Consider the following 13,865-nt stretch of genomic DNA (forward strand, 5'->3'; position numbering starts at 1 on the left):
GGCTGATTGAATAACTGTACGGCATTACATTACGCATACTAGATAGTACTGTTACACCCATTGCAAATTCACTCAAAATCCTGTGATTAGGGTTTGTATTGATTATTTTCACATACTGCTATTCTTTTCTTTGATATTTTTAACAGAAATGCCACTGGCACATTATGGTCTTGGCATATGCACATGGCCAAGGCCCCAGGATAACAAAACTGAGCCACGTTGAAACGTACCCATCGGAAATGGCTTTCCCACTCAGGTCAATCTTGTTTCTTACTGCGATTCCTGTTACTTTGCGGAACGGCAAACGTGTGTAGAAGTTCTTCACAGTTGCTCCTAGAGTGACTGGGAAAATAAAACCCACAGGAAAGTTACTTCTTGTTCACATTATTCAAATTATGAAGTAAACATAACATCAAAGGCAAAAGCAATGTTTCCGTGATAGAACTGGAACACATCTCAAAGACATTCAGACACTGTCCACAGTGGATAACGGTCTGAAAACTTCTGATGGAGAGACTCAGTGCAATGGGATTTTGTGAATACCTTTCCAGTAAAAACTGACTTGATATCACCAGCACATTGACCACCAAATGATACTAGATGTTTTCCACTCACTAATCCTAACTCTACATAGAGATGAAAGGCTATGTCCATAGTGGTATGAATTGCCATTCTAGGCCAGACAAAAAGTTCCTCTGGCCTGGGATCATGTGTCCAACAAGGACAAGTAGCAGATGCTTCGGATGAAGAATATTAGAAACAGACGTGTGTCGACTGATCCATCACCTCTCACGCTCCAAGGCACCAACAGTAGGTTGCATCCTTAATTGTTATATTTAATAGCCTCTGATGGACCTATCCCCCATAAGTCTATTCCCCTTTTCAAGTTGGTCATAATATTGGCCTCCACAATATCCCATGGGAAATGGGTTCTACACACTAATCGTGCAATATATAAAAATTACATCCTTTTGCTTGTATTGTTGTTTGTTAATTCCACAAAGTGGCCCATAATCCTTATGTTATAAACACAGTACATAACAGTACCTTATTAACCATCCCTGGATTTTACAGAACTCTATCACAACCTTCTTCTGATGTCTCTTTTCCATGCTTTAGAGAAGTAGTCCTTTCAGTTCCTCCTTACACAAACCACTCCTTACTTGTGGTCCCTTGACCTTCTCATACACTTTTTGAGAGGTGGGGATCAGAATTGCACAAATATTCAAGAGATGGGAACATCATGGTTTATGGCATAATGGTATTCCTGTTTTTTTTACAGTTCCTTCCCTAATGATTCCCAACATTTTATTTGCTGTTAGATCATTACTAGACACTGAACAGATTTCTCCACAATGATCTGAAGAGCTCTTTAACTGAGTAGTAATGGCTAATTCAGAATCTATCACTGAGTATATACAGTTAGGGTAATTGTTTCTTTGTACTTATCAGTGTTAAATTTTGCCTGACACCTGGATGCCCACTTGCTCAGTTTGGTGAGATCTTTCTGTAATTCCTTACCATCAGCTTTGGATTTGGTTACCTGGAATTATTTCTGACCTTCTGTAAACTTTTCTACTTCAATGTTTATTTCCTTGATAGAATTCACTTCTGCCTTCTGATCTAACGGCCTTGAAATTAAAAGCTGAGATGCTGATTGACACTACCAGGAATACACATTAGGGCTATGCAAAGCTTCAGGTGCTGATTCAGTTCGGAAGAGATTCAGCCTGATTCGGTGGCCGAACCTACAAATCCAAATTGGATTAGAAGACCAATAAAAAAGTCCAAATTAATTCGAAGCTCTCCAAATTGATTCGGAAAAGATTTGGAGAACTTCGGAGATTCAAACAGTCCCCACTTGCCACGGCATAGAGCTGGACCCAGACTCCATGCTGGTAGCTGGGGGGTGGGGGGGAAGAGGACCATGTGGGGGACCCACGCCAGGCCCCATCCTCTGCCTGCTCCCCCAAACCTCCTGATCGCCCCCCAACCCCTGCCCACTCTCCCAGCCCTCCCCTGCCCATAACCCCACCCAGCTCCCTGTTCTTTAAAAAAAAAAGCTCTGCACTAACCAGCTGCTGCAGCGGCCACTGGGGCTTCTGGAGGCTCATGGCAGAGCCCCCCACACAGTGCGGGGAAGTGGGCAACAGCGGGGATCACCCCCACCTCCACCCTGCCTGGCAGCAGCCAGTGAGTGGGGCTTTATTTTTTTTAAAGACCTGGGAGCTGCGGCCAGGCAAGGCAGCCATTGATGGGGCTGGGAGAATGGGTGGAGGATGGAGCCTGACCAATTTGGAGATTTGGCAGCAGCCAAATCTCCAAATCAAATTCAGCAAAACCTATTTGGGACAGTGATTTGAATCACCGAATCCAATTAGTGTCCCCCGAATTGGCCAAACTCAAATCTGAAGGGAATACTAGCTGCTTCGCACAGGCCGAAACATACACACATATACAGTGCAACACAAAAATTAAAGCTCACCTCTTTTGTAATGTACAATCTGAGGTTCCCGAGGTAATATAGTCTGGCAGCTGTCAGGGATTTTATTGATGGAGTTATCACAGACCTGCGCCTCTGGATAGAGGGTGCAGACGAAGTAGGTGCCTGTGGTGTTCTGAAGATCCACCAGCTGACAGAACGCACCCTCTTGTGTACAGCCTAGGCAGCAGAGAAGCTCAGTTTAAAAAAATCACAGTGTTTGTTCCTTTCTTCATTCCCCTTCATCTTTGTTAATAATTCTGAGTAGCAAACCTATCACTCAGCTACATACTAGCAAATGACAGAGGTCTCTATGATTATGCTCTTATTGTATAAGAAAAGCAGGGACAAATTCTTTCTTGTATGTTACACTACTGGAAATCCAGAATAATTTCACTGACGCCAATAAAGTCACTTTAAATGGGGGCAACAGAAAGAAGGAGCTAGTTCACAAGCTTTATTTATTTCAGATAATCTTTGAGTAAAAAAATGGCATCATAAAACAAAAGCAATAGATAGTGTTATCTCTTTACTAGTTCACAACATAATCGTTTCAGTAACAGTGGATGCATCAGTGACATATGTATATTTCTTTGGGTTTAAAAACAAAATAAAAATATGCTCAAACTTTTTTTTTTAGAAGTTTTGTTAGCAATCTACCTTGAAATTCATCCCATGATAATAACGTGCTTTAAAAAAATTAATGAACTGATCGAGCCAATTTCTTAGTTATTGCAGCACTGGATTTCTTCACCTTTTATAACTAACTTTTTTTTGACTGTTACTCTATTACTGTCTACCTGGGAGTGAGATAGATAGCCCAAGTTATGAGTAGCTGTGTCTACACTAGGAAAAAATGATACCTTTAATTCTTTGGGGCCCAGCTTCAAACTGCATGCAGCATTCATGTAGAGGACACCACAGTGTTTCTAATGCTCTCATCTAAGCTGCACAGGTGACACGGTGAACACTGCTTATGCTAGTTTCTCTTGCTGCCGTACATCCAGAGAAAATGCACTGGTGATAAAGTGCCAGTGTTTGCCATGGGAGGCAAGGGTAGGGGGTGAAATGGAGTGGGGGCTATGTTGGCAGTTTTGTATGAGTTGAACAGCCTCTCAGTGAGGCTTGTGATTATAATGCCTAATTCCTACATGAATTTGCTGCTTTGCCTTTGAAAAAATGTTTAAGTGTAACAGCCATGACCATGAGAGTTATTAAAACACTTCAATTCAATGTATATCTCCCCACTCTCCTGTAGAATAGAAGTAGTTTAGACTTCTTACGAGTGAGACACCAGCGTGTTGCCTGCTTTAAGGAGAACTTGTGCTTGAAGAGCCAGTATTCCTGGGCCGGGAGGGAACGGCTTCGGTCAATTTGTATTAGGTTGTTGTCCATGACAGAGAAAAGTTCTCCTGCAGATTCTGAGATGGAAAAAAAAAAGAGCAAGTATTTATTTACAAATCTGGAATAAATTAGGAGTGTTTATACATAACACTCTTCATTTCACAGTGTAACTAGTGCACAAGACATTAAGGACTGGCTTTGAAACAGAGCTGTCTCAGTATTTTTTATTGGGCTTTGTGCCACGACTTTATCTTTCTTTTCTCCGAAGTCATTAAGGAGGCTCAACCTCATCATGACCTAGTCTTCTCATAACATCTCCAACTTCCAAACATTGAAAAAGAATCGCAACCATCAGCAACGACAACACTCTATTGTTTTCTCCAGCCCATCTAGATGTCAAAGAAGGATCATCCCTCAAAACATATTTTCTAGTGTTTTATCCAGGTCACATTTCACTGTCTGAAGCCATGCAGTTTCCATATGTTCTCTGGAGAAGCGCCACACCCCAGTGTCAAAAAGTTTTTCCTATTAGTAAGCCTAAATGTACTTTTTATTAATATAATCCCACACTCCTAGTTATGCTCCCATGCACAACTCTATATAATTCTTCTATATCTTTGGTGTGCATGTGATTCTTCAAAAGCTGCTTTCTGTGAGTGCTCTGAGCCAACCTCAGCTATTTCTAGCTCTTTTTTAATCATTTCCCCATAAGTAATAGCCTGTTCAAACCTCTGAATATTTTTTGCTACACTTCAGTGATCGCCTTCCCGTTTAATAACTACCTTATTTGTCGAATAGCATGCACACACCTCATCAAACATCGCTTTGGTTCTGTTGCACTTTTGTGTTAGTCCCTGAAGCATTAAAGTCACTGAAAAATGTAAACACAAAACCAAAGCAGAGCTAATACTTGGAGAACAAATGCTAACCCATGTGATCATGTCCTAAAGTGCACAGAGTGGCTATGTCTCTTCTTTTATGTGAAAATAGGAAAAATTCTGAGTTCTAAACACAATCACATAGGGATAAAGTGCTTGGTTCTTGCATAAATTTCCTCCAGATTTAGCAATTGCTATTTTTGAGAGATTACCTGAATGCCTTGTTACTTGTCAAAATCCAGTTTCAAGCCTTTGGTTTTCTAAGATTCTCTTAAAATAGCACATGACATGACTAATACTTAAATCATAGTGCAGAAATCTGCATTCCTTGTATTGCTTTGGGATTTAATGATATCATCAGTTGTCGCAGAGAAAATGGAGAACCCCCTAGGCCTAGATTTATGTCTTGACAGGTAACTGAAAGATGAACTTAGTCTATATTTTAACTGTACTTTCCCCACAGTTTGAAGTCTAGACTTGTGTTCTGCTAATTGTATGGGAGCTCAAACAGGTAAATAGGAATTATACTTTGCAAAAAGGTGAACCAGAGCAGGAAAATCAAATACCTGACCTGTTTTATTATTGCACATACATTAAACCACATCACCTCCCATAGATACCCATCAAAGCTCAAGGAGAAAGTACATAACATGATGTGTTAAAATGCTGCTATCATGAGTTCAAGTTCTTCTCTTGGTTCTTCTCTGGTATACACTAAGGGCATATGTCTATGTAAATGTGCAATCGAGATCTGATTAATTTTACACTGAATCTCAAAAACTGAGTGATTTTTGGGATCCAACATAAAATTCAGCAGGCCCCAGTTCTGCAAGTGCCAGAGTGCAAGGAGCCTGGGAGCAGACCTTCAAAGGAAACATGACCTCAGGGACTCCAAAGATGCACTTCTTGAAGTGTCCTTTCTAACTGGTGGCACTCCACAATGCCAGGATCCCCATGCACTCAGGCCTTTAAAGATACGGTGGGTTGCCCAGCATTGGGGAAAAGGTTCACCGATGCCAGACTTCATGGCATGCTTTTCAATGGCCAGGCTGTGTCCCATCAATTGCAGATAAATGTAAAATCTGTCAGGCACCTAAGAGAAACTAATGATTTTGATGAAGTTATTGTGGAATTGTGTTGTCATAACCACGAGCAGAACCTGGCACAGCAGATGGACTACATAACCCAAGAAACCTCTTCAAACTCCAATGTGTGTGGATGACAGGTCTGATGTTCATTTTATGCTTAGCTCCATTCTTGGGTTACGTAGTCCATCTGCTGTGCCAGGTTCTGCTCGTGGTTATGACAACACAATTCCACAATAACTTCATCAAAATCATTTGTTTCTCTTAGGTGCCTGACAGATTTTACATTTATCTGCAATTGATGGGACACAGCCTGGCCATTGAAAAGCATGCCATGAAGTCTGGCATCGGTGAACCTTTTCCCCAATGCTGGCGGATCTCCTCCGGCGGGCTTTAAACTAGGCTCGTCGGGGGGAGGGGAGTACGAGGGCAGGGGAAGCTGTGGACCACCAAACCATGTGGCACCCACAAGGACAGCCCAGCCTGAAGAAGGAGAACATTGGGAACCTGAAAGCCATGGGGAGGCCAGCACTACAGAACAGGTAAGGAACAAAAAGGTAAGAAACAATGGGCCCCTTGGGACTGGGAGCAGGGGGGCAGCAAAGGCGCCAGTCGCAGGGCTCAAGTGCCTATATACTAATGCTAGGAGCATGGGGAACAAGCAGGATGAACTAGCGCTCCTGCTTGCACTAAACACCTATGACTTAGTGGGGCTAACAGAGACCTGGTGGGATTCATCCCATGACTGGGCGGTACATATTGAGGGCTATAGATTGTACAGAAAGGACAGGTCGGGGAAGAAAGGGGGGGGGGTTGCACTTTATGTCAGTGAGCAATATACATCAACCCTCATCAAGACAGAATCCGAGGCTGAGGAAGTAGAAGGATTGTGGGTTAGGCTACATGGGGGGCAAGGAGAAAGGGATTTGGTGGTAGGGGTCTGTTACAGACCCCCACACCAAGGGGAAGAAATAGATGCGGGGCTCCTGAGGCAACTCTCGGAGACCATAAAAGCTAAAGAGGCGGTAGTCATGGGGGACCTAAACTACCCGGACATCTGCTGGGAGACGCAGACAGCAAGGTCCCATCGCTCACGCAAGTTTCTAACTTGTGTACAGGACCTCCACCTGACACAGGAGGTGCATGGTCCCACTAGGGGGAATGCCATACTGGATCTGGTATTGGCAACGGGAGATGACATGATAGGGGACCTCCAAATCAGTAGCTATCTGGGAGACAGTGATCACCTTATGATAGAATTCAACATAAGACAGCGAGTGGGTAAGGTAACTAGTAGGGTGAAAGTGCTAGACTTTAGGAAAGCTGATCTCATTGCACTCAGGCAATTAGTCAAGGAAGCACTGCAGAGTAGGAGTTTTGATGGGATGGGTGCCCAAGAAGGGTGGCTGTGCCTAAAGGAAACGATCCTTTGGGCACAAAGCAAGACGATCCCCGAGCGAGGCAAAAGAGGGAAAGGGGCCAGAAGGCTTCCATGGCTGACCAGAGAAATCCAGGGCAGCCTAAGGGCCAAAAGGGGAGCACATAAAAAGTGGAAACAGGGTGAGATCACTAAAGATGAATATACCTCCTCTGCTCGTGCTTGTAGGGAGGCAGTTAGGCGGGCCAAAGCTACCATGGAGCTGAGGATGGCAACCCAAGTAAAGGACAACAAGAAATTGTTTTTTAGATACATAGGGAGTAAAAGGAAGGCCCAGGGAGGAATAGGACCCCTGCTAAATGGGTAGAAGCAATTGGTGACAGATAGGGGGGACAAGGCTGAACTCCTCAACGAGTTCTTTGCCTCAGTGTTCCTAAGTGAGGGGCACGACAAGTCTCTCACTGGGGTTGTAAAGAGGCAGCAGCAGGGCGCCAGACTTCCATGTGTAGATCCTGAGGTGGTGCAGAGTCACTTGGAAGAACTGGATGCCTTTAAGTCGGCAGGCCCGGATGGGCTCCATCCCAGGGTGCTGAAGGCACTGGCCGACGTCACTGCAGAGCCACTGGCGGGAATATTCGAACGCTCGTGGCACACAGGCCAAGTCCCGGAGGACTGCAAAAGGGCTAACGTGGTCCCCATTTTCAAAAAGGGGAGGAAGGAGGACCCGGGCAACTATAGGCCGGTCAGTCTCACCTCCATCCTTGGTAAAGTATTTGAAAAAATTATCAAGGCTCACATTTGTGAGAGACCGGCAGGACAAATTATGCTGAGGGGAAACCAGCACGGGTTTGTGGCGGGCAGATCGTGCCTGACCAAACTAGTCTCTTTCTATGACCAGGTTACGAAACGCCTGGACACAGGAGGAGGGGTGGATGTTGTATACCTGGACTTCAGGAAGGCCTTCGATACGGTATCCCACCCCATACTGGTGAACAAATTAAGAGGCTGTGATGTGGATGACTGCACAGTCCGGTGGGTGGCGAATTGGCTAGAGGGTCGCACCCAAAGAGTCGTGGTAGATGGGTCGGTCTCGACCTGGAAGGGTGTGGGCAGTGGGGTCCCGCAGGGTTCGGTCCTTGGACCGATACTCTTTAATGTCTTCATCAGCGACTTGGACGTGGGAGTGAAATGTACTCTGTCCAAGTTTGCAGATGACACAAAGCTATGGGGAGAAGTGGACACGTCGGAGGGCAGGGAACAGCTGCAGGCAGACCTGGATAGGCTGGACAAGTGGGCAGAAAACAACAGGATGCAGTTCAACAAGGAGAAATGCAAAGTGCTGCACCTAGGGAGGAAAAATGTCCAGCACACCTACAGCCTAGGGAATGACCTGCTGGGAGGCACGGAGGTGGAAAGGGATCTTGGAGTCCTAGTGGACTCCAAGTTGAACATGAGCCGGCAGTGTGACGAAGCCATCAGAAAAGCCAATGGCACTTTATCGTGCATCAGCAGATGCATGACAAATAGGTCCAGGGAGGTGATACTTCCCCTCTATAGGTCGTTGGTCAGACCGCAGTTGGAGTACTGCGTGCAATTCTGGGCGCCACACTTCAAGAAGGATGCGGATAACCTGGAGAGGGGACAGCGAAGGGCAACTCGTATGGTCAAGGGCCTGCAGACCAAGCCCTACGAGGAGAGACTAGAGAAACTGGACCTTTTCAGCCTCCGCAAGAGAAGGTTGAGAGGCGACCTTGTGGCTGCCTATAAGTTCATCACGGGGACACAGAAGGGAATTGGTGAGGATTTATTCACCAAGGCGCCCCCGGGGGTTACAAGAAACAATGGCCACAAGCTAGCAGAGAGCAGATTTAGACTGGACATTAGGAAGAACTTCTTCACAGTTCGAGTGGCCAAGGTCTGGAACGGGCTCCCAAGGGAGGTGGTGCTCTCCCCTACCCTGGGGGTCTTCAAGAGGAGGTTAGACAAGTATCTAGCTGGGGTCATTTAGACCCAGCACTCTTTCCTGCTTATGCAGGGGGTCGGACTTGATGATCTATTGAGGTCCCTTCCGACCCTAACATCTATGAATCTATGAATCTATTAGATGCCCCTGAGTTTGCAGAGCCAGGCCATGTTCTACTGTCAATCTACATAGCTGCATAAATATGTTGATGTATACCAGCTGAGAATCCAGCCCTTTGTGTTTACTCAAAAGCTTATTTGAACAAGGCAAATCTCCAGCATCTGGAAAATTCAGCTGGAAATGTCATGAGAAGAGTTTTCCTGTGATGTTTCAGCTCTTCCACTTCTGGTCTGGCCTGTCTATGTGCAGAGACATGTGAAAATGAAAAACAATGTGAATCTGGAAAGCAATTTCAGCAAGTTTTGTTTTGAACAAATGTATCTAAACCTAATCACATTCCCCACGGAAGAGAAAACCATTACATTTGGCAGTAAATGTTTTAGGAATATATGGTTCAATTCTACATCTCCTTAATCCCATTCTTCTTGTTTAATACATAGAACCAGAAGTTTCCCCCTTGTTATTTCTGTACCTGATAACATTAGGCCAGTCTGCGTTTGGAGAACAGCAGCACCACATGCAGAGGACGGCCTCCGGGTAATCATATTGGAACCTGAAATGCAATGGCAATTAAGCTCATATTCACACTCTATCTGAAGTTTTTCTTTAAGACATGGCCATCACTGATGCCTTAACAATTCGCTAACTTATATAGAACAAATTAACAGGCAACATAGCAGCCCAACTCTATGATGGCAAACTACATATATAAATTTTACCAAATGAAAAAACAACCATATGGATAACATCTTTGCACTGAACTAGTTAAGCCGCAAGTAGAGTTTATCTGTCCCTGTACATCAAAGTTATATACAAATGTCATCAGCTGAAGTTAAAAAGATTTTTTTCTCCGTAATGTGTGGTACAGTTGCAATATATTATGGGGGGAGGGAGGAAGAATTTACTGTCCTCTCTGATGAGTCCAGCATTGGCTACTCATATAGACGCAACCAGATTAGTACAGTCATTGGTGTGCTCTGATAAGGCAATTTTCTTATTCTGATGGGAAATTTTCAAAAATGCTGTAAATCTGTTACGCACTTTTGGAAATCCCATCCTTCTGCAAGCATTTCGGAAATCCCATCCTGGTGAACAAAAATGAATCCAGGAAATTCAATATCTATTCATAATTAAGAACCATTCAATCTCTGTACGTTAGATGCACACAGCTAAAAGGCCATAAGGTGTGGTTTCACACACCGGTTTATGAAACTTCGGTCCCAGACCCCAGTCAGGGTTTGGCTAGAGGGGGAGAGTGTGTGTGTGTGGGGGGGGGGGGGGGCGGGGGGGCGGGGGAGGAGAGGAACTGCTCCCCCCTCCCCCCCCAGCCAAACCCTGACTGGGGTCTGGGGCCAGGGAAGGGGTTAAACACCCCTTCCCCCACTCAAGCTAACTGCTGGCTGCAACTGTGGACTACAATCCAAGAGGCACCTGGAAGCACAAACCGATGAGCAACCCTGCAGTGTCCTGCTACTGTGAATGTGGACTGTAAATCCCAGAGACCTTGGGGGGCAACAGGATGAGGAAGGCAACACACAGCCAGAAAGCCATGCTCTTGTCCATCCTTTCCCTCCCCCCCCTGCTTCTGGTCTGAGCCACTGCAGGCATGTGGCCCCATTTCCTGAATCGGAAGTAAATTTCTAAAATGTCTGTTCACTTCTGTTTCACTTTAATCTGTGCATCTTGGACTAACCTGCAAAGACTGAATCGATTCAGCCTCAAGCTTTTTGACTGTCTGTACCTAGCCATGAAAAGAGTGGCCTGCATCACCATGGTAGCTTCTTACACAGGTTTCAGAATGATAGAGCTAGTTTTCTTCTCATTAACATGATTTTACACAAGTGGTACCTCATGATCAAACTAACCTCTCCATAGATAAACCCGTTGAAAACTTGTGAAGAATCCTTCTGGCCCTTCTGGAAGCTCACAAGCTGACAAAGAGAGACATCCTTTAGAGTAATTAGTTAAATCAACATGGCATTTTTACTAAAATGCTTAGAAATCACATCAAAGCAAATGCAGCAGTTCAGTATCACACCCTATGTAGAATGCAAATCCCCAAACAGAAGAATGGGCCAGTTGAACAAACTTTAGTTAAAGTACCCCCTCACACCATTTTCAAGTGCAGGGACACTGATACATGAGATGTGGGGACTGTCTGGAGCACATTAATTAGCATGCTCAGCAGACTCAATTAATCGAATCTGCTCCAACACACTGTAATTACAGCATGTTGGAACAGCCTCCCCGCACATGTTACAGGCACCCCGTTCTCAGGACAGAAACCTGAGCCTGCCTGTGTAGGATTCTTTTCTACTGAATTGTCAGAGGAAATATCTGTCCTCCTTAGCATGTAGAAAGAAATCTGGGAAAGCAACGGAGGACAAAACAGTTGTGGTCAAAACAGTGCAGATCTTCAAAACTGAAACTATTCATGGGAAAGAGTCAACTTTAATTGTACTCAAAAAAAGTTTTGAAATCACTGAAATATCCCATTTCAACATTTTCAAAACTAAGTTGCATTTTACATTTCAAATACTTTGCATCTACAAATTTAAGTTAATTTATAAAAAGAAAATCTTAAAAAAAAAAGAAAGGTTAAACCTGGATCAAAAATGCTTCAAAATGATGAAAACTAAGTGTCTAGTTGGACCTGAACCTAATATATACACAGACATATGTGCACGCACATACACATACTATTTGTATGAATGAATGTACATCCTCTCAAATCTTAATAATATATATGAATATACAGTAATATACCAGGGTGATGCAATATATAATATGTAAATATTAGGACTTCAGAGCATTACTTTTGTCAAGGCTCACCCTTTTATTCTACTTTATGGTGGAAAATAAGTTTGATATTTCAGGAAAGTTCCCGGGAAAGAAAAAAAGTTTCCCACTCAGCCTGTTACCAGCCTGAGTAGCAGCAGCACCCGAAGGCTTGTTTATGCCCTAGCCAGGCTTAAAACACTGCCAAACTCAGGTGAAAGGGTTGTGTTTGTGGATCTGAGTTGAATTAGGAGAAATACCATAGTCAGAGCCTGAATTAACTCAACAGTTAAAACAGATCCCTAGTCTGTCTGTCCCTTACCGTATTCTGTCATAGAAGTGCTATGAGGATAAATACTAGACCTGTGTGAATAGGGAAATATTCGATTCAGGTTCAGATTTGGCTGATTCAGATGCCAGCAATTTGACTTGGAGCTCCGAATCGGTTTCCCGCTTCAATTCAGCTGAGATTTGGCCATAGAGTATAATGGGGAATCAATAAAATATCTATAACTTTGTTGGTTTTTGTCTGATTTGGATGAAACTTGCAGGAATGGTAGCTTCTGCTGAGAGCATGAAGGCTGCCAGGTTTCAAGGAGATGGGTTCAGGGGTTTGGGGAAAACTGCACCCCAAGTTCTTGAAAGCAAAACTCAAGTCACGTGTGTGTGTTAAGCCACAGCGGGGTCTAAACTGCAGGGATGGTAGCTCCTGCTGAGGCCACAAAGCCTGCCCAGTTTCAAGGAGATAGGTGCAGGGGTTTGGGGAAACTGCACCTCAAGCTGCAGACAAGCAAAACTCATGACATGGGCGACACTGTGTGTTAAGGCGCAGCGGGGTGAAAGCTGCAGGCCAGCTAGCCCAAGCTGAGGGCACGAAGCTGCCAGCTGTCGAGGATATCGGTGCAGGGATCCTGGGTTCTGGGCCCTGCATCTCTAGCTGCTGACAGGCAAAACTCATGATATGGGTGCTTGTGCAACTGTCTGTCTCTGCTCTGTATTGATTCTTTCCTCTCCGTAGCCTGTGGTTTTGTAGGTGTTAATCCTTGCTCATTAACTCATTATCTAGTAGCTACTCGCTAGCTACTGTGTATTGAGCGGGTCCCTGAGTGAATCATGCTTGACTGGTAACACAGTAGCTTAGCAGCTAGGCCTGCAGTAGTTCCCCCACCCCTCCATTCCCCAAGACAGACACAGTTGCACAAGCACACATGTCACGAGTTTTACCTGTCAGCAGCTAGAGATGCAGGGCCCCAGAACCCCCCTGCACCTATCTCCTTGATGGCTGGCAGGCTTTGTGGCCTCACCAGGGGCTACCATCCCTGCAGTTTGGACCCCACTGTGGCTTGACATGCACATGACTTTGGTCAGGCCACAATATGCAACTTTGGTCAGGCCGCAGTTGGAGTACTGCGTCCAGTACTGGGCGCCGCACTTCAAGAGGGATGTGGCCAGCCTGGAGAGGGTTCAGAGGAGGGCCACCCGCTTGGTGAGAAGGCAGCAGGACAGGCCCTATGAGGAGAGACTGAAGGACCTGAACCTGTTCAGGTTCAGCAAGAGGAGGCTGAGGGGAGACCTAGTGGCTGACTACAAGCTCATCAGGGGAGATCAGCAGCAAATAGGCAGAGCCCTTTTCTCCCCAGGACCACCTGGGGTGACAAGGAACAATGGTAATACACTGATGGAGAATAGGTTTAGGTTAGAGATCAGAAGGCAATATTTTACAGTTAGGGTGGCCAAAATCTGGAACCAGCTTCCCAGGGAAGTGGTCCTCGCCCCTACCTTGGGCAAATTCAAGAGGAGGTTGGATGATCACCTGTCTGAGGTCCTGTGAACCCAG

The 13,865-nt window shown here is 44.9% G+C and overlaps 1 protein-coding gene across 1 annotated transcript in view; it reads right to left on the bottom strand.

Moving 5' to 3' along the window:
* Window positions 1–13,865, bottom strand: part of TG (thyroglobulin) — a 213,670-nt gene that overhangs the window by 116,661 nt on the left and 83,144 nt on the right. The window contains exons 28-32 of the mRNA XM_059723466.1: window positions 11,116–11,181; window positions 9,723–9,803; window positions 3,766–3,903; window positions 2,486–2,662; window positions 231–342 (exon numbers count right to left, since the gene is read on the bottom strand). Coding sequence (XP_059579449.1) covers window positions 231–342; window positions 2,486–2,662; window positions 3,766–3,903; window positions 9,723–9,803; window positions 11,116–11,181 — 574 coding nt within the window. The remainder of the gene's footprint in view (window positions 1–230; window positions 343–2,485; window positions 2,663–3,765; window positions 3,904–9,722; window positions 9,804–11,115; window positions 11,182–13,865) is intronic.

The sequence above is a fragment of the Alligator mississippiensis genome, chromosome 3 (assembly GCF_030867095.1).
Source record: "Alligator mississippiensis isolate rAllMis1 chromosome 3, rAllMis1, whole genome shotgun sequence".
NCBI classification, from domain to species: Eukaryota; Metazoa; Chordata; order Crocodylia; family Alligatoridae; genus Alligator; species Alligator mississippiensis.